This window comes from Capricornis sumatraensis, chromosome 6, assembly GCF_032405125.1.
Source record: "Capricornis sumatraensis isolate serow.1 chromosome 6, serow.2, whole genome shotgun sequence".
Classification (NCBI taxonomy): domain Eukaryota; kingdom Metazoa; phylum Chordata; class Mammalia; order Artiodactyla; family Bovidae; genus Capricornis; species Capricornis sumatraensis.
The window spans coordinates 44627010-44653853 of NC_091074.1; the positions used below are offsets into that span (position 1 = coordinate 44627010).

General features: G+C 38.0%; 1 protein-coding gene across 1 annotated transcript in view; it reads left to right on the plus strand.

The window, feature by feature from the left end:
* Nucleotides 1-26844, plus strand: part of PTPRD (protein tyrosine phosphatase receptor type D) — a 366674-nt gene that overhangs the window by 187550 nt on the left and 152280 nt on the right. Inside the window, exons 19-23 of the mRNA XM_068973581.1 lie at nucleotides 2365-2952; nucleotides 3386-3486; nucleotides 4296-4555; nucleotides 16885-16975; nucleotides 22039-22248. Coding sequence (XP_068829682.1) covers nucleotides 2365-2952; nucleotides 3386-3486; nucleotides 4296-4555; nucleotides 16885-16975; nucleotides 22039-22248 — 1250 coding nt within the window. The remainder of the gene's footprint in view (nucleotides 1-2364; nucleotides 2953-3385; nucleotides 3487-4295; nucleotides 4556-16884; nucleotides 16976-22038; nucleotides 22249-26844) is intronic.

Consider the following 26844-nt stretch of genomic DNA (forward strand, 5'->3'; position numbering starts at 1 on the left):
TAGCTTATTTGCTCTACAGAAGGACTTCTCTCTGCTTATTCTAATATGCTCACTGCTAAAAATGCCCTCCAATCTCCCCAGGGTAAGTATTTAAGACACCTTCATTTTTCCAATCCTCCAGCTTCTAAATTGGAACAAGCAGATCCATTGAGCCTGCCACTGTGTGCTTAGTCATGTACGACTTTTTGCGACCCCATGGACTATAACCCGCCATGCTTCTCTTGTCCATGGAATTTTTCAGACCAGAATACTGGAGGAAGTTGCCATTTTCCTCTTCCAGGGGATTTTCCAAACCCAGGAATCAAACCTGTGTCTCTTGCATCTCCAGCATCTGTAGGCAGATTCTTTACCACTACTGCTACTTGGGAAACCCTGACTGCCACTGGATGGCCTTTAAAAGTGGTCCAGATAGTAACCCTAAGGCATCACAGACCTTGAACCCAAACTCCACACGTGCGGCACCATCTACCGGTTGTCTTCATTTCTCTGCTTTGAGTATGCACTGCTCAGAGGGCAAGGTCCCTGCATTACCCATCTTTCATTTTCCCACCCAAATGCCTGTGTGCCAGTATATAAGTCTTTCCACAAAGTGAGTAGTTGGTAAATGTTTTCTACATAGAACTTCTGAAAGCAAGAAATGGAGTGGGTTCCATTGCCAATATGTACAGTTTTGTAGAATTCTTTTTAATCACACATGCAGTGTTATAGAATTCTCCTCATTCCTTTTTCTTCTTTTCTGCCATTACTCCCTGGATGAAATACCATGATGGCCCACAATCATTACCCTAGCTGATTTATACTGTGTTTACTGTTTACACATTTGGGGAGATTTCAGATATTCTCTTCTTGTGTCTAGCCTCTACAGAGCTGTCCATCACCAGCTCCCGGAGCTTACTCAGACTCATGTCCATCGAGTCAGTGATGCCATCCAACCATCTCATCCTCTTCGTCCCCTTCTCTTCCTGCCTTCAGTCTTTCCCAGCATCAGGGTCTTTTCCAGTGAGTCAGCCCTTCACATCAGGTGGCCAAAGTACTGAGTTTCAGCTTCAGCATCAGTCCTTCCAATGAATATTCAGGACTAATTTCCTTTAGGATGGACTGGTTGGATCTCCCTTAAGTCCAAGGGACTCTCAAGAGTCTTCTCCAGCACCACAGTTCAAAAGCATCAGTTCCTCGGTGCTCAGCTTTCTTTATAGTCCAACTCACATTAATACATGACTACTGGAAAAAGCATAGCTTTGACTAGATGTACCTTTGTTGGCAAAGTAATGCTTTTTAATATGCTGTCTAGGTTGGTCATAGCCTTTCTTCCAAGGAGCAATATCTAAATTACTTTTTAAATTACGTACTTAACTTAGTTAACTAACTTATTTAACTTAGTTAAAGTAACTTAATTAAGTTAGATAAGCAACCTACTTAACGTGAAAGGAAATTATGTACTTATGAGAAATGAGCCTCTTGCCACAAAAAGCTTAATATTCTGATTATTAATAATAATTATTATTAATGAAATATAAAATAGTATTCTAAGGCTTTTACATGCATTTTCTCATTAATATTCACAACAACATGGGGTGGGTCTTAATATAATTCCCATTCTAGTAGATGCAAAACTTGATGGGGATGACTGGTGTGGATAGTATAAATTAAAATTGCAAATTAGGTCCACAGAAAGTCTAAGCAACATTTTGTATTACCTTTTTTCTTCCTAACTTATACTCAGTATAATAGTTAACTGTTTGGCTATGGATTCAGATACACCTGTGTTTGTCTCATAAATTTCTCACTTATTACACATCTGACTATGCAGTTTTCCGTTTCATTTTCTTATGATGCAAAGTGAAGATAACAACTGATCACATAGTCAGGAGTGAAGAGTGTACTCAAGTGAGATACTACAGGTAGTGCTCTTAGTATAGTACCTGATACACTGCATATACTCAATGATTAAATGTATTTTGATTATTATTCTTATTAGCTGTATGTTACTGGCTAATCCTTACTTAGCTTCATTTGTGTGTGGCATGAACCTCTATGTATGAAGAGTTGAAATGTGACGATATTTTTTAAAAATCTCCTTAAATTATCATTTCAGTAATACTTCCTATTTGCTCTCCATTATCACATTCTAATATTCACCTTACCTTCAAGAGTATGAGAAGGAGCATGTTTCCACAAAGGCATATAAACCAAGCCTTGGACTTTTTATAAGTGAAGAAATGGTAATGCCTGTGGAATTACTTGAAATAAGTAATTTTTATTAGTAAGAACGGGAATGCCACTCCAAGGGGATTCCCATTCAACAGTGATTGAAATATGAACATCTGTGTAGGTTGGTCTTACCCCTCCATCCTGTGTCTCCAGTTCCAGGGAGACCCCGGCTCGTGATTAACCACACTCAGATGAATACAGCCCTCATTCAGTGGCACCCCCCTGTGGACACATTTGGACCCCTCCAGGGCTACCGTCTAAAATTTGGCCGAAAGGATGTGGAACCGCTTACTACTCTTGAGTTCTCTGAAAAGGAAGATCACTTCACAGCGACAGACATCCACAAAGGAGCATCGTACATCTTCAGGCTCTCGGCCAGAAACAAAGTGGGCTTTGGGGAGGAGATGGTGAAGGAGATTTCCGTTCCAGAAGAAGTTCCAACTGGATTCCCTCAAAACCTCCAGTCGGAAGGCACCACAGCAACCTCCACCCAGTTATCTTGGCAGCCACCTGTCCTGGCCGAGAGAAATGGCATTATCACCAAGTACACCCTTCTGTATAGGGATATCAACATCCCTCTTCTTCCAGTGGAGCAGCTTATTGTTCCAGCTGACACCACTCTGACACTCAGTGGCTTAAAACCAGATACCACATATGATGTAAAAGTACGTGCTCACACGAGCAAAGGGCCCGGGCCATATAGTCCCAGTGTCCAGTTCAGGACACTGCCTGTGAATCAAGGTAGGATTTGTCTGCTTACGGCCTTTCTCCTTTAAAGGAATGTCGGTCTTTGGAAATCAGTATTTTGAAGCTATAGATAACTGATCGGCTCATTCATATTCATAGGTTCAACAAAAGCAAAAAGGTAAGGTATGTAAAACTTAACATGTTTTGGATGCCTTAGATTTCAGTTAGAGAATGCCAAGCAAGTCTGGCTGACAGCACCCCAATGTTCCCAGGTAAGGAAAACACAATAGAGTTGACTCAGTTGAAGAGAAAGGAGAGATCTTGGTGAGATTGAGGTAGTAAAATGAATGCTTTTAACAGGTAGGCGAATCACACTTCTCTCTCTGATCAAAGTAGATGGCATCTAGCTTAAGCCTTCTTGTCCATGGAAGAGGACTGGTCGAATGTTTTTAGGAGTAGTTTAAATACACTGTTTTTCCTTTTCCAGCAGTGTTTGCAAAAAATTTTCATGTCAAAGCAGTAATGAAGACTTCGGTGCTGCTGTCTTGGGAGATTCCAGAGAATTATAATTCTGCCATGCCTTTCAAAGTAAGTTGTTTCCTAATGTGTAAGGTATCACGGGTAAACGTGGAGGGTACAGGTCACCCGGGGAAATCACTTAAAAACCACACAGACTGCTTTGATTCAGCCACACGTATGTATTGTTCTCATTTGTGGCTTTCACATCATAGATGAAGTCTGGTTCTTGGCCAGTGTGACCTTTCCCCTCTCAGGAGGAGGCAGGGCCTGCATTCCTTGTGGGTAACCTAGCACTTCCAAGTTGAACTTTTTACTTCTGAACTAGTGCTTTTGATTTTTCATCAGAAAATGAAATTTACATGGTTTCTACCTATTTATAATGCAGCATCCTGGGATTTCAGTAATTTGTTTCTTGGCATATTTTAAACTAGTTTGCCATAGAGAGATACTGAAAAGTGTTAGCAAGAGGTACAAGTCTGTGAAATAAAGAATAGAGAAGCATCTATGAGTACAAAAAAAAATACTGGGGAACAAGAATGGAAGTGTTTGGAAAAAAAGTGGTGTGTAAGATGCATTGAAAACTTAGAGCATTGCTGCATATATTCCCTTAAGATCACAGACAACTGACAGGCCAAATATTGACAGGTTATTGCACATTTGTGTTTTTTGATAGACTTATAAAACTTATATGAATATACATAAGAAAAAAAGGAAAATTGATGCCATCTCTAGAATTTGGGGAGCACTTACAGGCTTACAAAATGCCCCAAATTAGAAATGACCCATATGTATTTTCCATAAGCAGGTACACATTAGTTTAGAAAATATTCCTTGCCTGACCGAGAGCCAAATCCTTCTGATCGGTTGTGTCTCTCTAGATTCTTTATGATGATGGGAAAATGGTAGAAGAGGTGGATGGCCGTGCCACCCAGAAGCTCATTGTCCACCTGAAGCCTGAGAAGTCCTATTCCTTTGTGCTGACGAATCGTGGCAACAGCGCCGGGGGGCTGCAGCACAGGGTGACGGCTAAGACCGCACCCGACGTTCTCCGCACCAAGCCTGCCTTCATCGGGAAGACTAACTTGGATGGCATGATTACCGTGCAACTGCCCGAAGTACCTGCAAATGAGAACATAAAGTAAGTTGACTGCAGGTCAGGGCTGAACCACAGAAATGCATGTAAACAAGAAAAAAAAAGGTTACATCTTGGTGTTGCCTGGTTATAAAAGAATGTGTAGAATTTATTGCCGTATATAGAGTGAAAGAGGCTTTTGCATAGGCTCACAGTTTTATTATTCATGTTCTGTTGCATTTCCTAGAGTTCATTTTGACACAGATTCTCATTAATGTTGCATTAATGAGAGTGTTTTATGAAGTGGAAATTAAATCCAGTCAATTAAGTAGTTTGTTGGGTTTATATAGCTAGTTGATGGTAGCCAGTAGGAGAAAATAAGTGTTTTCACCAAAGTGTATTAAGTAGGAGTATTGTGGTAAACCCTGGAAGAAAAAAAAGAGGATATTGTCCCTGTCTTTAGTTTACCATAGGGTGATGGGTACGGAGAAACAGAAAGATGTAATACATGCTAGTGATAGAGTCTGGGTCAAGAAAGTTTCTGAATTTAATCTTGATGGACAAATAAGAGGTATACAAAAAGTCAGACTGAGGAAATTGTGCATAAAAGCTCATGAGTACAGGAAGCAAGCAATTCTGTAAGCAGGAGCTGAGAGAGCCAGGGCAAGAGTGGTGAGAGGTAGGTGTGCAAGAGCCAAGTCGTGCTCAGAAGTGGGGATGGTATCCTGTAGACCAGACGTCCCCAAGCTCCGGAATCTAAGGCTTGATGATTTGAGATGGAGCTGATGTAATAATAATAGAAATAAAGCGTGCAATACATGTAATGTGCCTGAATCATCCTGAAAGTATCCCCCAGCCCCTGGTTCATGGAAAAACTGTCTTCCATAAAACTGTTCTCTGGTGCCAAGAAGGTTAGGGACTGCTGCTGTGGACAGTGAAAATCCATTAAAGGATTTTATACAGCAGAGTGACATGAGAGCGTCTGTGTATAATAAAGCCCAGGTTTCCTCTATTACCATTTTAGGAAATATTTATTGTGTGTCTGCTGCATGTTAGAAACTATGCTCCCAGCTTGGGATAAGACTAAACCCTTTGTCATTTCTTCTATTCCACATGATCAAGTTTGGATGGAACTTGCTGTGAAAGGTTTGAAGGTCAAGCAGAGGCATTCAGACATAGTTTATGGATGGTTGGAGCCTTTACATTTCGTAGCATTCTGGTGACATAATTTAGGACAGTTCTTAGGGAAGATGGCTCCTGAAGGCGTGTCGGAAGATTGGAGCACCACAGAGAAAAGTTTTGAGCAGTCACTGCGCACTTAGTTGCTGCTGTTCAGTCGCTAAGTCGTGTCCGACTCTGTGAGTCTGTGGACTGCAGCGCACCAGGCTTCCCTGTCCTTAACCATCTCTCTGAGCTTGCTCAGACTCATGTCCATTGAGTCAGTGATGCCATCTAACCATCTCATCATGCGTCGCCCCCTCTGGCGTGCAGTTAGTTACTTCTAGACAAAGAAGATTCTGAAGTGAGATGGTGATGCTAGAAATGGGATGTAGAGGCAGACAGAGAAGTAGGAAACGGCAACGGCCTTCATGGAGCAATCAGGGGGAGAGGAAAATGTCATAGATGGCTGAGAGATTTGAGCTCGGATAATGAAATAAATGGTGCTGCCATTCATCCTGAAGGGTGAGTGATCAGGAGAAAATTAATGAGTTTAAGTCTGTGTACATTTTACATGAGGTAAAAGTGAAATCAGTCTCCATTTTTATTAGTCTCCATTTTGTCCATTATTCTTGTTCTGTCATTCATAAAAATAGAAACAAGAACGGACTATTACTGTGATTTTTCTTCCAGCGAAATTTAATATGAAAATGAGATTATTTATTTGTTTAAATAGCCTATGAATATTACTTGGTCTCTCCCCCTAGTGCCAGACCATGTTTCATGGATTCAGTGGAGATGCTGCAGACTTTCTCACGGCTCTTACACAGGGTGGTTAATTGGGGAATTTGGACAAGGAGAGAGTCAAGTGGAGTGGAGTCCTATGATACCAAAAATTAGATAGATAAGGGAGGCCATGGGAGGAGCTCCCAAACCCAGCTTAGTAGTTCAGGAAAGAAGTCCCGAACATCTAAGCTGAGGTTTAAAAATGACAAGAAGCTGGTCTGGGGGTTTAGAGGGGAAAGACACTGTTTCAAGCAAAGAACGGCACATGTAATATTTCACAAACAACAGGAAGACTAGCACCTGTTACTTAGCCACATCTGCCCCATCCACTGAGCCTTTTCAGCTGACATCCAACAAACATATATTCTAGACATACCATATTGCCAGCACTAGGTCTGAGAGTAGGAAGATGATTGAGAGAAAACCCTACCCTACAGTGGGCAAACAGATACAGGGAAAAGATAATTAGAATATAGTGGAGCAAGTACTGCCAGGTACTGTGGAAACATAAATACAGAATTCTAGCCCAACTTGGATGTCAAGAGAGAGATCCAGAAGGAGCTGACATCTAATGAGTCTTGAACAATGAGGAAGATTTAAAGAAGGTAAAATAGTTGCAAACAATGAAGAACTATAAACAATGGGCTATGAATTCAATCTGTTAAAACTATGTACTAAAAAAAAAATATGTACTGTCTATTCAGGGAAAGAGTAGATGAAAGGTAAAAAACAGTATCATATAATCTATGGTTTTAACTATTAAATGCAAAATTTTTCTTTATATAGTTAAAAAAAAAAAATCTCAATGCCTATTTACCAAATTAGCTTAGTAGAATGTCTTAGACACCACTGGAATGACATTTTAGTTCATGGTGACATATTTCTCTTTCATTTTCCAATTTCTGAGTACATTTATACTACAAAATCGAGCTTCTCTCTTGGTATTTTTCTTTAGGTAGTTCAATTTTTCTTTTTGTTTTATTTATGTACTTACTCTTTGTAACATTTGAAATGGGAGTCAGGAAAAGGGATTAAAATGTTTGATAACAAAGATGAGAGACTATTACAGATCAGAAAAAGAAAGCAGACCATTATGGAAAAAAAAAATATGCTCTAGAAATTCCCATAAATATATTCTAAAGACTGGGGAAAAAAACAAGAGCAAAAGACAAAACTGGGGAAGGGAATAAGAACCATAGGAAATGGAAAGCAAATATGTTAGCAAAAAACTCCAGATAATTCCTATTCATTATGTTTCCTAAAGGAGCAATAGCATAAAGTTACCCATCTAGTCTTTAGGTTGGTTCATGTGGCATCATCAGATATGACAAAAAGCTGTGTGCCAGCCTGTGCCACTTGCAGTCATTGGTAAGTTCAGATATTAGAATGGAGGTTTCTGGTAAATATTCTACAGAAAAAAATGAGGGACGAGAAAAGAATTGATTTCAGAGTTCTGGAGCGGGTTGCTAATTTGGATTTATGTAAAAGCTAACTACAAAAATGAGTCCAATTTGTTTTTCTATCAAAATACAATTTCGATTATTGAAAGGCTGTTTTATCAACAGAAACTGTGTTTTCCTTGTTTCTGGCCAAGAGAACTGAGAGATCTTAATCCCCAGACCTGAACTCACCATCTAAACATAAATCTGTCTCTTTTAAACATAATGCAGGTAGAGCTCCTTGCTTCTGGTATTTCACACTTGGCTTTTGTGTGGAGAAGCTGAGCAATCCTTTAGGGAAAGGACAGATTTCTTGTGGAACAGCCATGGGGGTATTGCAGGTTCTAGCATTAGGGATTTTGTGGGACTTCAACCTTCTGTTTGAATACACTAAGGGGACAGGATGCTGATCAGGAACTTGATCAATGTCACCATCCTACAGTAGCAAGTTGTGGTAACAAAGGGGACTTCTGTGACTGTGTGGAGCAGGACTTTACTCTGGTTGGTTAAAAAAAAGAAAAGAAAGAAAGAAGCACCACACAGATTGTACTCAGAGAAAAAGCTGCCAGAAGGTACCTAATGTAAATTAACTCCATAGCAACAATTTCATGTTTCTGAAAAACAAAAATGAAGAAAAAGAGCATTCTATGAAATTTCAAGTTTCTTTGATCTTACTGATTTGGCTTTCAGATTATCTTTCTTTACAAAAATAAAAAGTAGACATTCTTAGAAGCAAAATTGACTCATGATACATGGCACCACTAGTAGCAGCTCAGTGTTTTAATTTATAAGCTATTTAGTATTTGATTGATTAAACATATTTTTATTATTGACATGGTAAAGGCTTAAATACGTATAGCACTTTACAATTTACTGAATGTATTACATCATTTGACTCAGTTTCCCGCATATAAGGTAGGTGTTCTCCCCTTTTACAGATGAGTAAGGTGAGACTCAGAGACACTAAGTGGCCCAAGCAAGATCAGAGTTGCTACTGCTAATAGTTAATAAGGACAGAGAACTTCCTAGGTATTCTTCAAAGGACACTGCACACAGTGACTGCTATAATCTTCACACCAAGGGCCCTCATCATTTTACAGCTGAGGAAGCTATAAGGTAGTGTACTATCGAGCTGGCTAAAAAGTTTAGGCTTTTCTGTAAGCTGTTACGGAAAAACCCAAACAAATCTTCTGGCCAACCCAATGATTTGTCCTGGTAACACAATAGCAGAGAGGAAAGATTTGAGCTTAGGCAGTCTGGCTCCAGAGTCTACATGTTGAACCACAACTGTGCCTCTGACCATGAAATGTATTGACCAAACAAGGACATTTTTTCCTAAGACCATCATAAACGCGTAAGAACTCCATGACAATTAGGCATCAATAGGACGGCCCCAGACACACCTCAGAATCAAGAGGAATCAGTTACGAATGCTCAGCCACAGATTTTAGAAAAATATGTTAAATGTGGAACACTACAGTTGGTAGGTTGTCATGTGAATTTAGAGGCAAGAAATAAAGAGGCTACCCACAGGACAGTACTATCACCCGCCATTTTCTAACTGATGAAAATGGAACTTAAGGCAATTAATAATGTCTGACAACACATAGCTTAAAAGATTAAAAACCTTAATTTAAACACAGAAACTGGAAAGATCATTCAGACAGCTTTGGTTTTTCTGTGGTTAATTAATTTGAGTTAAACAGTATATATACCCAAATGACCATAGCAAAAAATATATATATATATAAATCAAAAAATTATGCAAGGCATGACATTCATCATTAAACTCTGAGACAAATTTTGACCTCCCAGTTAAATAATGAGTTCAAGAATGCAATATGGACTGTTAATACAAAAAGCCTTCCTCAATTTGAAGTGAGACTTCCACAAAGACCAGAGTTCACCTTCCCATATAATTATATGGAGCTGGGCCCCTTGATGATAACATATTAAATAAAATTAGTAAAACTTTACTTAGTATAATTAAAATTCTGAAGGTTAGATTTAACTTACCTAATTAAATCTAATATACTGGGAAAACGCAGCTTGCTTTATAAGTAGTCCAGGGCTTTCTCAAATACATTGATTCTCAAGTTATTTATTTTTCTATTAGTTTAATAGTTAAGGTCTCTGTTGGAAAGAGTATTTGAAGGCTAAACGCCAAGCTTGAGTTAGACAGGCAGAGTGTTTTCACTGTTGTTGATGTGTTAGTGACTCAACTGTGTCTGACTCTTTGCGACCAAATGGACTGTAGCCTACCAGTCTCCTCTGTCCATGGAATTCTCCAGGCAAGAGTACTGGAGTGGGTTGCCATTTCCTTCTCCAATATAAAGCTGATCTATGTCCAAAAGCATTTTTTTTTTTAAATTTAGATCAAGTTCTTTGAGTTCATATGATTTGGTTGTTACGAACTTGTAGGGACATGTTAGTTCCTCATTTACTCATCCTATCAGTTATCTTACTTTTCTTATATCCTGTGAGATTGTAACTAGGGTCACAACTTTGCTGTATCGAAAAGAACCTTTGTAGTAAGGAGTTATATATTTCACAAATTCTGTTCAGGTATGTTGTTGCTGGTTTGGATTGAAAGAAGCAGCTTGATGAGGTTTCAAGTTGGAAAGTTCTAGTGCAAGAGAAGAGTTCTAAAATGTTTTTGACTGCTCTGACCTAGGAGAGGCATAAATCCCGAAGAATTACCCACTTCACCCACTTCTACTTTTCAGTGAAGAATTTGGTGATAAAATGGCAAAGTCAACAAATTTGGGGAATATATGTATATCTGCTTTAGGTATGCATTTTGAAAAATGCAAACATGTCTTAAACATAGAAGAAAATTATCAATAAAAAAAAAATGGTTCCTTAAAGACCATATAGTTGTGATCATTGATCTAATCGGAGGTCAGGAAAGGTTTCAGTCTGGCAGTAAAAAATGAGTTGCTATTTGAGAAAAGAGAAGAGTTAACTTGGAATTTGTTGGGAGTGGCAGAAGTTTCTAAACAGATGGTACAGAATGATCAAAGATGGAATGGACCAAAGTAAATTCAAGAAACTAAAAGCCCAGCAGGGTATAGCTCACAGGACACAGAGAGATAAATTCCAGGATCCATTGAAAAGTTTTTTAAAATGGAAATGTTACAGTTGATTTTCTATTGTAGAACATTGTAAAATTTCAGAGATTGGACTAAAGGAGGTTAAATTCAATGGAGAGAGAAATTTAGGAGTAATCCAAGCATGAGACAATGGAATAAAGCTGACGCAGTGGCTAGGGAGGAGGAGAAATGAACGCTCTATAGAGAGTTTGAAAGTAGTAGAGTTTGATGGTAACTTGGGTATGAGAGAGGGAGAGAGTTAACTCAGATTGTCACTGATAACACCTAGGTTTACAGCATGCACTAAAATGGATCATGGTGTAGTATTGAAAGAGGATTTATTTTGGAGCCACATTTTTTGTTGTTGTTTTATTTTAACCACAGTAAATTTGAGGTACTATTGTGACATAGAAATGGAAATATAAAGTTGGAATGGGAGACACTTGTGGAGTTCAGAGGAGCACTCTTGGCTGAAGATACGAATCTGTAAATGATCTACATTGAGGGGTTAACTGATTCCCTGAGCTGGAATGAGATCACATGGCAAGAAATGAGGAAGGAAAGAGAAATCCTTGGCCAGATCCTTGAGGAATTCCACCCTTATTGAAAAGCTGGGTAGCAGATAATAAATCCTGCTAAAGACATAAGGTTAACATGGTGGGAGATCTTAGTAGAAAACTATGAGAGCTGGATACAGAGGAAGAACTGAAAATGTTTCCTGTAGGGTCTTATGAATATTCAGATCAAGTAAGAGAGTCCAGAACTCTCCTTTTGATGCAAGCTTGAGGACCCTGGTGAAGGTGGTGAGGGGGCAGATGGGGCAGAAGCTAGAGGACCATTGACTGGGGGGGTGAATGGAAGGTAAAGTCCTAGAGAACAGCAAGGACTGTTCTTCTCAGTACTGGGGCCGCAAGAGGTAGGAGAGTGATGACAGGATCCGGATGTGGTTTGTTTTGTCTTTCTAGTGATTGAAATCTAATGGATAGAATCCAGTGAGGATGGAGATATTCAGACATATGGGAAACTAGAACCAGTCAGTCCTAAAGGAAATCAACCCTGAGTATCATTGGAAGGACTGATGCTGAAGCTGAAGCTCCAATAATTTGGCCACCTGATGTGAAGAGCCGACTCACTGGAAAAGACCCTGATCCTAGGAAAGATTGAAGGAGAAGAGGGAGTAACAGAGAATGAGATAGCTAGATGGCATCACTGACTCAATGGATATGAGTCTGAGCAAACTCCAGGAGATAGTGAAGGACAGGGATGCCTGGCATGCTGCAGTCCATGGGGTTGCAAAGAATCAGGCACAACTTAGCGACTAATCAACAAAAGCAAGGAGTATGATGTATGGTCAGCATCCAAAGAGTGAGATGTGGAACCCAATTCAAGAAAAAGTAACTGACCTTGAAAAGTGGAGCCAGCCCTTCTCCTGTACCACTGAGAAAGACTACAGTTTGCATCCAGATATAGGTGGTCTTGTAGTTTGTTAGACAGAGAGGGAGGGTATTCTTGTCTAAAATTTTTTTTTTCCTCTGTATATAAGACATAAAGTCATCTTGTAGCAGAGAGGCATGAGCATCCAGGATTTGAGGCCAGGAAAGAAAGTTTGAAAAAGTTTCTGTGAATATTGAAACTGGGTAAGTGGTGGTCATATTGATAGGCATCACTGAACTTCTATTGGAGTTTGCTGAATATGAACTTATAGCATCATTCTACCCTGTTCATTACTTTTCAAACTGTATACTGCTCCTTGTGTTCAGGCACAGAGAAAGGCAATGATAGATTTCAGCTAAGGTGGAGTGGAGGATGTGGGTTTTGGAACAAAAGAGTTCAAGGAATTTTGAATCTTAGGTGGTTCATGGGCCAGCCCTCTGAAGGGTTAAATCACCCCAAATGATGGCAGAGTTTGAGGAAAAAAAAAAAAAGACCATCAACCCAGGGTGGGTGGTGCAGAGGTAAAGAATCCACCTGCCAATGCAGGAGATGTAAGAGGTATAGGTTCAGTCCCTAGGTCAGGAAGATACCCTGGAGTAGGAAATGGCAACCCACTCCAGTATTTCTGTCTGGAAAATCCCATGGACAGAGGAGCCTGGCGGGCTACTACAGTCCATGTTGTTGCAGAAAATCAGACAAGTCTGAGCATGCACACACAGATGCATGCACATTGTATTTTGTAGCAAAAGGGTAGAGGGAAAGACACCTGCAAGAAGCAACAGGGAACTAGGAAAGAAACCCCAAGCCCTAAATGTGAGGCTCATGGCTGAGGGAGAGGGGTAAAGTGACATGCCACTACTGGAGAAGTCTACAGTGGAAGCAGTATCCTGAGGGGACAGTTAAGCTTCAGGAAAGGCTAATGAGTGGTGGTTTATGAAATTGTAATTGCTGAGAATACAATTGAAATGTATGGACTTAGACCCAGGAGTTCCAAATTCCCGCCTCCTCATTTCTTCAGGAGGTGAGAGCTACTTTGAAGCAGGTTCTACTTTGCCTGCCCTCGTTGAATGCTTTAGAGATCTTGGAGAGAAAAGGTTATGGATGTCTGGCCACACTGTTAATTAATTGTTATGGGGGAGGCTGTTCAATTCTTATCTGAGCCACAAATGACATGGGTAGTCAAGGAGTGCTGCAGAAGGAGGAATGAATTCTTTTTCCAGGTACAAGAGTGGCAACGCAGAGTACGAAAACAGAAAGAAAATTAATAGAGTTCATCAGCTTAACCTGGATTTAGAAGATTCTGGAGGAAAACAATGGGAACTCCCTGATCATGTGCAGTATCATCGCTTTAGGCAAAGAGAAGCTATTCTTTGTGCAATTGGTAGTGAAAAGCAAGAGTTTCCCTGACAAGTGTGTTTATCAAGCCCACCTGCAGTGTCATTTCGTACGCTAGGTTGCAGCCCCTGTCATTCTTCTCCAAGCTGATTTAACATGATGGACTTGTTTGGCAAATCCTTCAGGTGGTGGGAGGACAGGAAGAGGAGGAAGCTTACTCTGGATCATAAAATAAAAGATATTGGCCTCGCTCATGTACTCTACTCTTCCTTCTCCTCACCCTCCTTGCTCATCAAGATTATTTGTAGGAAAGAAAATGGATGGCTAAGTGATGTGATTCCATGAGCCTGCTGATGAGTTGTTCAGACCACCATGGAGAGAATGCAGCTACTGCTGTCTGGTTTGACCTGAATTTCTAGGTCAGGGAGGAAAAAAAAGTTTGATAAATCCTTTAATCTGCATCTCAGGGGATTTCACTGTCCCCCTGTGTCTGCGTTCTCGTCCGTCTCTCCCACTATGATGGTCAGTACCAGCCAGTAGCAGCTGGCTTCTGTTAAGTGCTCTGTGATACACACTGTTCTGAGCACTTTGTGTTCATTTATTTTCCCTCCGTAAGTCTGATATTATTTACTCACATTTTCAGAATGTGCAGCTGAGATTCAGGGATGTTAGATGATCAGCCCAGGATCACACGGTTTATTAGTGGCAGAACCTACATCCTGGGCTAGATGTGTCTCTAGATGCCACATTCTTTACTAGAAACACTCTAGTTCTGCACAGCCCAGCAAATGTGATGAGAGCCACATGTGGAATATTACACTTTCTAGCAGGTATGGTGGACAGTACAAAGAAATGGATGTAATTAATTTTAATTACATATTTTATGAAGCCCAATATATCCAAAATATTATCATTTAACATGTGACCATTATTAAAAAATATTGCTATGATATTTTACATTTATTTTTCATACTAAGTCTTTGAAATCCATTGTCTTGTATAGAGCAGCTGTCAGTTCAGACTAGCCACATTTTAAGTGCTTGATAGCCACTGGAGGCTAGTGGCTACCATACTGCAGAGAGTTGCTCTAGACTCTATGGAAATGGAGTTCTTAATCACACAGGATTTGCTGAACTTATTACAGATTTTGCTTTAAGAACAATGAAGGCTCCTGTGTGTGTAATTAATCTCTGTAATAGAATGTGACACAAGCTTGATGGAGCCCATCCTGTTCTCATTCCTTTCCTGAGTGGCAGCCTTCTCTTCTAAAGGTGTGTGTTCATTTCCACAATAAATTTCCACAAAATGTATAGAGTCTAAGAAGTGCTTTATGATACAAAGTAAATGAAACAAAAACAGACTCTTGCCATAGTTTATACACACACACACACACACACATACACACACATATACACATACATACACATATATACACATACATACATACATACATACATGCATACATGCATACATACATACGGGCTTCCCCAGTGGCTCAGTGGTAAAGAGTCAGCCTACAATGCAGCAGATGTGGGTTCAGTACTTGGGTTGGGAAGATGCTCTGGAGAAGGAAATAACAACCCACTACAGTATGCTTGCCTGGGAAATCTCATGGACAGAGGAACCTGGCAGGCTACAGTCCATGGGGTTGGAAGGAGTCAGACATGATTGAGTGACTAAGCGCAGCACGCATGCGCGCGCGCGCACACACACACACACACACACACACGCGTAAATATATGTGTGTAGGTATAATATATAGTTTTATTTCCCCTTGGGCTTCTCTTGTGGCTCAGCTGGTAAAGAATCTACCTGCAATGCGGAAGACCTGGGTTTGATCCGTGAGTTGGGAAGATCCCCTGGAGAAGGGAACGGCTATCCACTCCAGGATTCTGAACTGGAGAATTCCATGGACTGTATAGTCCGTGGGGTCGCAGAGTCAAACATGACCGAGTGACTTTCACTTTCACTTATATCCCCTTACTGTTTTATCTTGAGCAATTATTCAGTCTCTGTGAATTTTATTTATTTATTTTGTTCAGTTACCGGTTCTTAAAGTGTTTTTTTTTTTTTTAAACAGGGCAAAGTGAAATTATGCATTTCCTATAATACATGAACAGTAGGAAGTGATTAATGTGCTAACTGTTATTATACATCTATGTTCAAAGTCTTTGTATAGGAACTACCAAAAATCAGTATGAACAGAGTCCCTGTGAATACCAGAGCAGGGTATACACTATATAGAAATCATAAAATAATTTTACAAATAACCTGTATCTGTTTGGGGACAGGTTCTGTTATACATAAAGTGAAGTTGACCATTCTCAATGTGAGGACTTGCTTATTAATCTTTTTGTCTTTTCCTATAATTGTATTATATTAAAATCTATTTTGAAAGCCTCAGATAGTAACTGTCTCAAAATTTCTGCAGTTCTACCTTAAGATGTGCAATTTGATGGGTAGAAAGCAAGGAGAACCTGTATGCCTTTATATATTTAATAACTGTGAGATAAATAATTTTTATGCTTTTATTTTTTCCAAATAAAAAGTACTTATATGGTGTATAAACAAAATCATCATCATTGTACAGGCATTTGTATGAGCTTAGAGTAATTCTTGAGGAGGGCGTGGCAACCCGCTCCAGTATTCTTGCCAGGAGAATCCCCATGGACAGAGGAGCCTGGCAGACTATAGTCCACGGCATCGCAGAGTCGGACATGACTGAGCAACTAAGCATAGCACAGAGTAATTTTTATTACACATCTTCTTTTTAAAAAACCCTCTTATAAATTAATGTCATAGAAAATTCTTGGCTCAGCAGCCTGTGGTGGTGGATTTCAATATACCTGCCTTGCATGTGTCCAGCAACAGGGTACTAACAAACTCTTTCTGTTCTGTTTATGATCCCTAATAAAGGGCAGTCAACCATAGTAATATTACCATACAAGATCATTGAAGTTACACATAAATGTCTACCCATGTTGTTTTTAAAATTGAACAAACAGGTGGTTATTTGTCATTGATGGACAAGTCACTCCATATTCATAATTTGCTTTCAATCTCAATCACTGGTCTGTGGAAGATTTAAGGATATATCCATCTTCTTTTCCCTCTGAACTAACCTTATTTTTATCTGTCTATTCTCATGCAGAGGTTACTACATAATAATTGTGCCTTTGAAGAAATCTCGTGGGAAATTTATCAAGCCATGGGAGAGTCCAGATGAAATGGAATTAGATGAGGTAAACTGTGTTTTGGGTGGTATCTTTCATTAGTTACTCAATTTTTAAAATAAATATCTCCTCTCTATGGAGACCTTTCAGCATCTGATCTGGGCAGATCAGCTCCTACATGGCTGGCTGGCTGGTCAACTGCCTAGTTGGATGGTTCAGTGCTATGGGCATGTTAACCTCTTGGGATCCCAACAAAGAGCTTTTTCTTTAATTAAAAGACGTTAAGCTGCTATAAAGCTTACAACCTATCTAATCTTTGTTGGCTTTAATATTTTGCCCCTTGCTCCTTGTAAAACATAATGCAGAGGTGTGGAAGGAGAAGTGAATTGTCAGCAAAGACTTAATCACCACTGTTAGGAATTCCAAGGTCCACTTCATTTGGGCAGTGGTAGTTGAGGTTGTTAAAAATGCTAAGTTACAGTTTGCACCAGAGTTCAACACTTGACCTACTATGTGTTCTTGACCAGTTGCTGACAGAATTGTGCTGATTAGCACATTTTTACTACCTTCTGTGTTTTATAGTATTTCAGAATCAAAAATGCATATAACTTTAGGAGCAAACAAAACAAATCACAGAATTTTGATCTGAGCAAGAAATATGGTACAAAAGTACCATAAGGTAGTATGATTTTAATTTCTAAAATCTTACAATAACAACAGTAAGTACATTGGTATTGTTTTTGCAAAAAGAACTTTTTTTTGAAAGTGAATACATACAATACGGAACAAGAGCTAATTTTTCATACTTCCATTTAGATGAGAAAAGTGTGATTGGAAGGGTTAAGCCAGACCCTCAGAGGACCACAGCAAATTAATGGCTGGGGTTCACATTTTGAAATACCATATAGGAGAGACTTTATGATTTTAATATGATTCTAGTCTGAACCAGTTCCGAAGTCAAATAAAAAGCCAAAAGTCCCTATTTGGGGAAATATGATATTTTAATGTACTGAATTTATTTACAGCATGTTGTACATCTTATAACTCAACCTGTTATTCTTAGGTATTTTCTCGCCATCAAATTAGTTCTTACAAAGTAAAGAAAAGCAGGAATTTCCTAACTGCATTACAGGGAGATGTTTATTTCATTCATGTCTGTACTAAGGAGACTATGATCTTGAGAGATAAGGACTGTTAACTTCTTTTGGCAAATGTGTGTCATCCCTAGAAGTATGGTTCCTCATCACCCATTTCATTTATCTGACTTCAAGTTGATCAAGTTGGGAATGGGAGATGAGTTCAAGGTTAGGACTGTGTTTTGTGTCAACGTGTAGTGATTAGATAAGCATTGAAGGAGGGTAAAATGAAGCACATTTCTATAATGTTGTCAAGTAATATAGGCTTTATATTTTACATTTCTTTTCTGCTGATATTAAAGGAACTAAACCCTTTTTATGCTGTCAGAGGAGTCTATCTGAAAATGCCAGCTGATGAGCTGTTCTGTAAACATTCTGAAGCAAGTCATGGTTTACTTGCAACTGATCAGTTAATCCTAACATATTCTTTATTATTTTAATCAGTTCTCAGCTAAAATACAGAATTCAGTTAGAATTGGATTTAAAATGGAAAGGCAAGTTATAAAATCTGATTCTTTCTATCTATTGAAAAAAACAGTTTCCAAGGAGTTAAGATCCAAGCCAAAAATGACATCAAATACTTTAAAAAAAAAAAAAAGCTTTCCTTAGAAGTAGAGCCATTTGATAGTAAGTAATAACAGGCTGATTCTCTTTTATAGCCAGGTTTTAACCTCCAAAATGTACAGCAATTCTAATGGATTAAAGTATAGAGCTATATGACATTGAACTTTCTTGCAATTAAATTCTATGGGTCTCTGCTGCTGATTCCCATAACAAAGGGTCATTTTAATCATCCCACAAGTTGTGGTGCATTAATCTGTATAATAGTTCGATAAAGAACATTTATTAATTCAAAATTTTGGGGTCAGGATGGGTTCTTTCCTACTTTTGTTACTGATATAATTGAGACCACATTGTAGAATTAATGGTGGAAGAAATAAGATATGCATTGACTGGAAAATGAAAATTATTTCTGATAAAAAACTAAAGCCCTTGATATATCTTCTGGAATTACCTCCAATACATCTTGTAACTATTGTGGAGGGGAACAAATGAAAGTAGGCTACGGCCTCACTTTGTGCTTACTCAGCCAGTTTCTGATTCCTACAGACAGGTTTTTTTTTTTTTCCTACCATGGATAATAAAAGCATTCTAGTGATTTTATCTATAGCTTGGTACTGCCAGGTTTGACAAAGCTGTGTTCCTCTCTTAAATGTATTTGACCAAGTGATTTTTTAGAAAGGCCTATAATTCAAATCACTGAAACCCTATCATCGAATAGAATGGTGGCCTAAGGGGATTTCCACATGTGTGCTTCACATCGAGGCCCATAAAAAATAGAAAGAGGCTTTCTAAACAGAGTCACTCTCAGTATTGTCTTCTGAGCTCATTTATCCTTTGTCTGGGGATAATCTTCACATAATAAATTCATAGACTGGAAGTCTTAGTTGTCAAGGTCAGACTGGGCAGAGCAGACCTTGATAGTCAAAATGAATTTTGGACAGAATGACTCCTAAAAATATTAGTTATATTTAATTCGGGGCAAGTCTTATAATATATCATAAGTTTTTCATCGCATTGTACTTCAAAGGCTTGCTATAAAATAATGTGGTCGTTTGTGGTTGTAACTTGAACATATTAGCTCACTTCATGTCATCTGAGCACACTTGACCCATTTAAAGTATAACACAGGAAGCATCCCACAGAGGTTAGGGCAGCCTAAGGTTCCAGGTTTGACCTTAGGGAATGGCAGCATTGGGTCTAAGGAGGACCAAAACACTGAAATAGTTTAAGGTACTTCCTGTAAGTCTTCTAAAGAAACCCCAGCAAAAGGTACTCACTCATGACAGTGATATGGATGAATTATGACAGTTGCCTACATCTGAAGTATGAATAAAATCAAGGTAGGGTTTGATCAGTGAAGTAGAAGAGGGGACACAGTTGCATAAACAACTGATGGTAAATGTTTCTGATTAACCAACTTCAAAAAGCTTTTCAGCTTATCTGTACTGCATTTGTCCTTCTCAAACTAATGGCCCTTCATCTCCTGCATATCAACAAGAACCTGTGTAGCGACTTTTCAAGTATATATTAAACATTTACATCAGAATTTTAAAAAAGAATCCAGAAAAAAAAGAAAGTATGCATTTTTCTGTGTTAATGAAAGCAGATACACAAAAATTATATATTTAAGTATAGACTCAGTTAAAACAATTAAGAGTATTAATTTAGCCTAATGTTGCATTTGTGTTTCTTTAATATTGTGCAGCCTCCAAGTAAACAAAAATATGGTTGGAAAAAATATCTTACAAAGAATTTCATTTTACCAATTGAATCCAATATTATTACTTTCTATTGTGCCTCAGTTTCCTCATTTATATAGAGGTAATAATAATCTATCTTACAGAGTTTTTATGAGTAAATGAAATAAGCTATGTTTAGTCTCTTGAGAATGGTGCCTGGCACCTAGTAAGTGCCTAACAAATACAATTATTATTGCCATTAGCATTATTATAAGAAAACCTAAATTTGACAACAGGATTGAAAGATAGTGCTATATTTCTAGACTAGCTTTATTTTAGGCCAGCTGGTCCATAACTGATCAATCTGTCTGAATTTTTCATGAGATGGTCCAATTTTGCTAAAGAAGTCTATTGTGGTTTTCATAAAAGAGCTTACATGTTAAATAATTATAATTGTATCAATAAACTCAAATTTTAACAGAAAATTTGAGAACATTATAAATTAAATATTCAATAACATGGGCACAAATTATATATAATAATTACAAAAGAGTAATTTTTACATTTTTAGGTTATAATTTTGACCAGCTTAGCACATTTACAACTTTGTGTTAGAGACAAGTTTACCATCAAGTTCCTAACAGAAGCTCTTGGTATTTGCCGTGTGTATAGTCTGCAGCTGTTGTTATTACAGAAGCCTGGCTTTCATTGTGTAGGGTCTCAGATAAACAGTCTTCTCTATAAAGGTAGTAAAATAAATCAGCATTCTTTCAAAAAAACAGTTAAGTTGCCTCTTAGATTCAAAGGCATCTCAGACTGCTATAAACTTTCCCTAAGCCCTATAAAATATCAGTATTTAATGGGAGTGGTGAGAACTTAGTCATCATGTTGAAATTGTCATATCATTAACATGATTTTCTCCAAATAGTGACTCCAAAAACAAGAGAGTATCAAACCATAATTTGTACTGTTTTTTTCCTTTTCAAAATACATGAAGGATTTGTATATATGCATGTTTATGTTTGTTTCTGGGTAATATAATTATTTTATCTCTAACCTGCCTTTATCACCTAGCTAGATAATTTAATATCTCCAGAGAGCTGTTAGCTCTGAAAAAACTTGCTGTCGTGATAAATGCAAGGAATTGTACCCTAAATGGTTAATCAAGGAGACAAGCCGAGCCAAAAATTGTTAAATAAATGACAATGTCTCTTTAAAATGTTAATTAAAAATTGGTCATCAAAGTCTATTTTATGCTTATTTGAGGGACTATACATCATCCAAATTATGTCATTACTAAAAGCAGTCTAACATGGTACTAATCTCTTCAAAATGTTGGTCTTTGACTTTATCTGAGGTTAGTACTTGTTTAATAAATCACAGTGATAAAGCCTGCATGACAGGCTTTTGTGAATCAAACTGACTTTTTTTTTCCATAGACAAGTTGTAGTGCTTTCTTGTCCCTTGAAAGGATTTCATTCGAGTGGACAATGATGTGAGCTACCAGAAAAGGATCTAATTGCGCTGTGTTTATGGCCTGAGCCTTGCACCCGCAATGCAGTGTCTTACCTTACCAGGAGGACAGGCATTTGGAAGACAGACTGAGATTTAGTAATGCTGACACGCGTGAGAAGTGGACACATTGTATTTGGGTTGTTCCCAGCCCTGAATTAATTTCCCTTATTAAACTGTCATTAAGTTGGGTTATTATTGTTTACATTTCTTTCTCTGTTTCCCACTTTTTTTCTTTAAGTTGCTTAAAGAGATATCTAGGAAACGCAGAAGCCTCCGTCATGGAAGAGAAGTTGAATTAAAGCCATATATTGCCGCTCATTTTGATGTCCTTCCCACCGAGTTCACCCTGGGGGATGACAAACATTATGGTGGATTTACAAACAAGCAGCTCCAAAGTGGTCAAGAGTATGTCTTCTTTGTGTTAGCAGTGATGGAACACGCAGAGTCTGTAAGTGAAATGTGATGGCATCCATCTTATTTTCTATGGTATTCTTAAATACGTGTTTCACCAGAATGTGGGGATATGGAGCTACATGCATCCTAACTGTTTCTCATGAGATTTGACCTAAATGTAGTATAGTAACAGGCTGTCTACTCTTTGACTGTTGCTAAGTAATCTGCTTGTGATTTCATTACAGATAAGGCTGTGTCTCTAATCACAGGACATTTAGGTGGCTTTTTGGTTTATGAAGTCCAGATCAATAGTGCATGGTGCCGTTTGTTTCTTGTTTTTTTCTTCTGGCATTTGTATATCTTAATCCAAGATGCCCATCTTGCCCCAAGTCCCTTCTGACTCTCCACTGGTAACCCCTAGTTTGTTCTTTATATCTGTGAGTCTGTTTCTGTTTGGTATTCATTAGCTTGTTTTACTATTTTAGATTCTACATGTAAGTGATACCATACGGTATTTGGCTTTTTCTCTCTGACTTATTTCACTAAGCATGATTCTTCCTAGGGTCATCCATGTTGTTTAAAATGGCATACTTTTTTATGACTGAGTAATATTCCATTGCATATATTTATAGATATATATATATCATATTTTCTTTACTCATTCACCTGTAATGATTAGAGACGTTGAGCCTCCCTTCATGTGACTATTGTCTGTATGTCTTCTTTCAAAACCATGTCTATTCAGGTATTCTGCTCATTTTTAACTGGGTTATCTTTAAAAATATATATATATATATTGAGTTGTATGAGCTGTTTATATTTTGGATAAGGTCAGGTGAGGTAAAAGTCATTCAGTCCTGTCCAGCTTTTTGTAATCCCATGGACTGTAGCCTGCCAGGCTCCTCTGTGCAGGGAATTCTCCAGGCAAGAATACTGGAGTGGGTTGCCGTTCTCTTCTCCAGAGAATCTTCCCTACCCGGGGATCAAACCCAGGTCTCCCACATTGCAGGCAAATTCTTTACCAGGGAAGCCCTATATTTTGGATACTAAGTAGTTAGCAGTCTTGTCATTTGCAAATATTTTTCTCTCTCTCAGTAGGTTATCTTGTTTTGTTGATGGATTTCTTTGCTGTGCAAAGTTTAATTAGGTGCTTTTTTTCTTTTTTATTTCTTTTGCCTTAGAGAAAAATAAAAAGATATGATTTGTGTATTTCCTGCCTATATTCTCTTCTAGGAGTTTTCTGGTTTCAGGTCTTACATTTAGGGCCTTAATCCATTTTAAGATTATTGTGAATAAGGGAGGGAATAAGTGAGGGAATGTTCTAATCTCATTCTTTTATATGTAGTTGTCTAGCTTTCCTGGAAAATCCTATGGATGGAAGAGCCTGGTAGGCTGCAGTCCATGGAGTCGCGAAGAGTTGGACACAACTGAGCGACTTCACTTTCACTTTTCACTTTCATGCATTGGAGGAGGAAATGGTCACCCACTCCAGTGTTCTTGCCTGGAGAATCCCAGGGACAGGGAAGCCGGGTGAGCTGCTGTCTATGGGGTCGCACAGAGTCAGACATGACTGAAGCGACTTAGCAGCAGCAGCAGCTTTCCCAGCATTACTTATTGAAAAGACTATCTTTTCTCTATTATATATTCTCACCTCTGTGGCAAAATAGTTTACCATAGGTGCATGGACTTATTTCTTGAGTCTGTTTTCTTTTCCACTGATCTGTTAGTCTGTTTTTGTGCCAGTACCATGCGATTTTGATTACTGCAGCTTTATGATGTAGTCTAAAGTCAGGGAGCAAGATTCATCTAACTTTGTTCTTTTTTTTCCTCAATATCATTTTGGCTTTTCAGAATCGTTTGTTGTTTCGTATAAATTTTAGGGTTATTTGGTTTTGGATCTGTGAAAAATGTCATGGGTAACTTGATAGGGTTTGCATTAAGTCTGTGGATTACCTTCGGTAGTTTGAATATTTTATAATATTAGTTCCTCCAATCCAAGGACAGGTGACATCGTCCCAGTTCTTTTTATCATTTTCAAATTCTTTCATCAGTGTTTTATAGTATAGGTCTTTCACCTCCTTGGTTAAGTTTATTCCTAGGCTTTATATTCTTTTTGATGCAATTTTAATCAGGATTGTTTTCTTGCCTTCTCTGATAGTTCATTATTTGTATATAGAAGAGCAACAAATTTCTGTATATTAATTTTGTATCCTGCAAATTTACTGAATTCATTTACTAGTTCTAATAATATTTTTGGTGGAGACATGAGGGTTTTCTATATATACTATAATATCATCTACATATAGTGACAGTTTTGCTTCTTCCTTTTCAATCTGGATGCCTTTTATAGGAATCTTAATGTGACACACGTCTGGATAGAAAGGTGACAGCTATCATTGCTCATCTCTTTTCTCATCGCTCATCCTCTTAAACTGACTGTTCTCAAATATGTAGATATATATGTGTGTGTGCATGGGGGTGTGTGTGTGTGTGCACCTAATACTAGGTATGTTGTTGCAGAATGCCTAATAGACCTTAGCCTGTGTGATTACAATAGGAACTAACAAACTCTGAGATTAAACATAGTATATTTCCAAGTATTTGAAAAGATCGATTGAGAGGGGAGTGGTGATTGTATGTGTTTTATTCTCCTAGAACTGCCAGTGAGCCCATCGTGCTTTCTGCCCCGATTCAAGGGAAGTTCTTTCTAGGAAAAGGCAGGCATAGCCTGTATCTTAAATTATAGCAATTTACCAGTGACTTTATCAGTGAAAAGCCAAGGAAGTTAGAAAATAATTCAATAAAACAGAGGATTCCTGAGGTACTCTAAATAATGAGTTGTCTTCTTTTATGTAATTCATCTTGCTCTTACGTTGTTTTGTACTTCAGTTGCTTTGAATGTTAAAAAGACAGAGAGAGGGCGAGAATGTAGATGCGAGGGAGGTAGATTTTGAAGTGGCTGGTCACATTAACATTTAATATATATATTCTAAACTGTATCTTCTTTGGGGGCCTAAAACTGACAGGTATGGCAATTAGGTAGAGCCAGGCCCTTCCCCTCTATAGGAAGTCTAAGATATATCAAAGATTTCTCCACATCAGGTGTTAGCATATACAGTGGGGCTTCTCATCAAATGACTGAAGGAATTCCCTCGTGGAAAATCAAAACACAAAGGTAGCCTTTCTGCCTGGTTTACCTTTGTGCACAGGGTGTCATTTGAAAACAAAGTGACAGGCTTCCTGGAATTTTAATGTACAGATAAGCTTTCTCTTTCTAGTTGAAGGTTTTAAGTCAGAGCATGGGATGCTGGAATCATACTCTTTTTTAAAATTATTTTTAGATATTTAAAGAAATTTTCTTTAAATAGCTCTAGGACATTTCCTAAAGCACGTTCAGAGCGTTGAGGCAGATCAGAGACTCCAACGTAAAGGAAGTTCATCAGCTCATGCTCATGTCTCCCAAATGTTTCTACTAGTGTTGGAAAGTATCACCATATGAATAAATTATATAATTAGCATTTCCTTCCAAATGTAAATTGTCTAAATTGCCCCTTTCTTCATTATCTTTTTCAACATCACTTTCAAAACTAACAGTATTTCCTTTGTTTTCTATGTGTCCATGTCAGCATTTATTAGAAGAGACTTGCATTCAACTCATATAATGCTCTTGTAGGGATACAGTCTTTTGTAAACTCCAGATTTTCATAAGTGATGAAAGGATGGGGTGGTAATTTGCATACAGAAAATGTCTACCTTCCCACCAGTGACGTGAGCTGTCCCCCAATTAACTGCCTCATTAAGAGTATCAAAGGACTGGTTTAGAATGACTAACATTTAACCTTTTCCATTACCCCCACATACTGAACAAATTCTGCTTTTCATAAGGTTGGTATAATTTTACATTTTTCTTTTCATTTTCACATGTCTCTTATTTCCTGATTTGGGTTGGAAATCGATGTACTTTGGGAAAAATCTCTGGTTAGATTTCTGTCTTGACTAACCAAGATTATTATCTCAAAGGCTCTTGGTAGAGAATTTCACATCACAGAGTTTTGCTTACTTCAGTCTCCCAAATAGTTTGAATGTGACCTACAAAATAGGGGAAAATTTAAAGCAAAACAATTATATAAAGAATCATGTTTCTTGGATATAAAATGTATTTGCCAAGTCCTTTGTGTAAATCCTTATACTGTACATATCTATCCTTTTTTATCTACTTCTAAGAAGCTTTGGAATATATTGAGTTTTTAATCTTTTAATGCCAATAGAAAATCTGAAAGTCAAGTCAATCTTTTTCTTGGACATAGTAAGGAAAATGGGAAAAGAGACTAGCATATATGCATTTAGTGGGCATGTATGCTCCAGAATGACTGCTGAGCTTATCCTACTTAAATTCAGAAAATATGCCCTTTTAAAAAATGCAGACTGAAAATAAGTATATTTACTGATCATGGAAAAATAAGTATACTGTCTCATGTTTTAATAATGTCACTCATTTGACAAAAATGAGCACTTTATTCAACAAAGATTTTCTGGGAACCCACTAAATGCAAAGTCCTGTACTGGCTGCTTTAAGCATACAAACATAAATTTTATATAAATCTGTACCTTCAAGGAGTTTATAGTTTCATTAAAGAAAATAAGGCATATA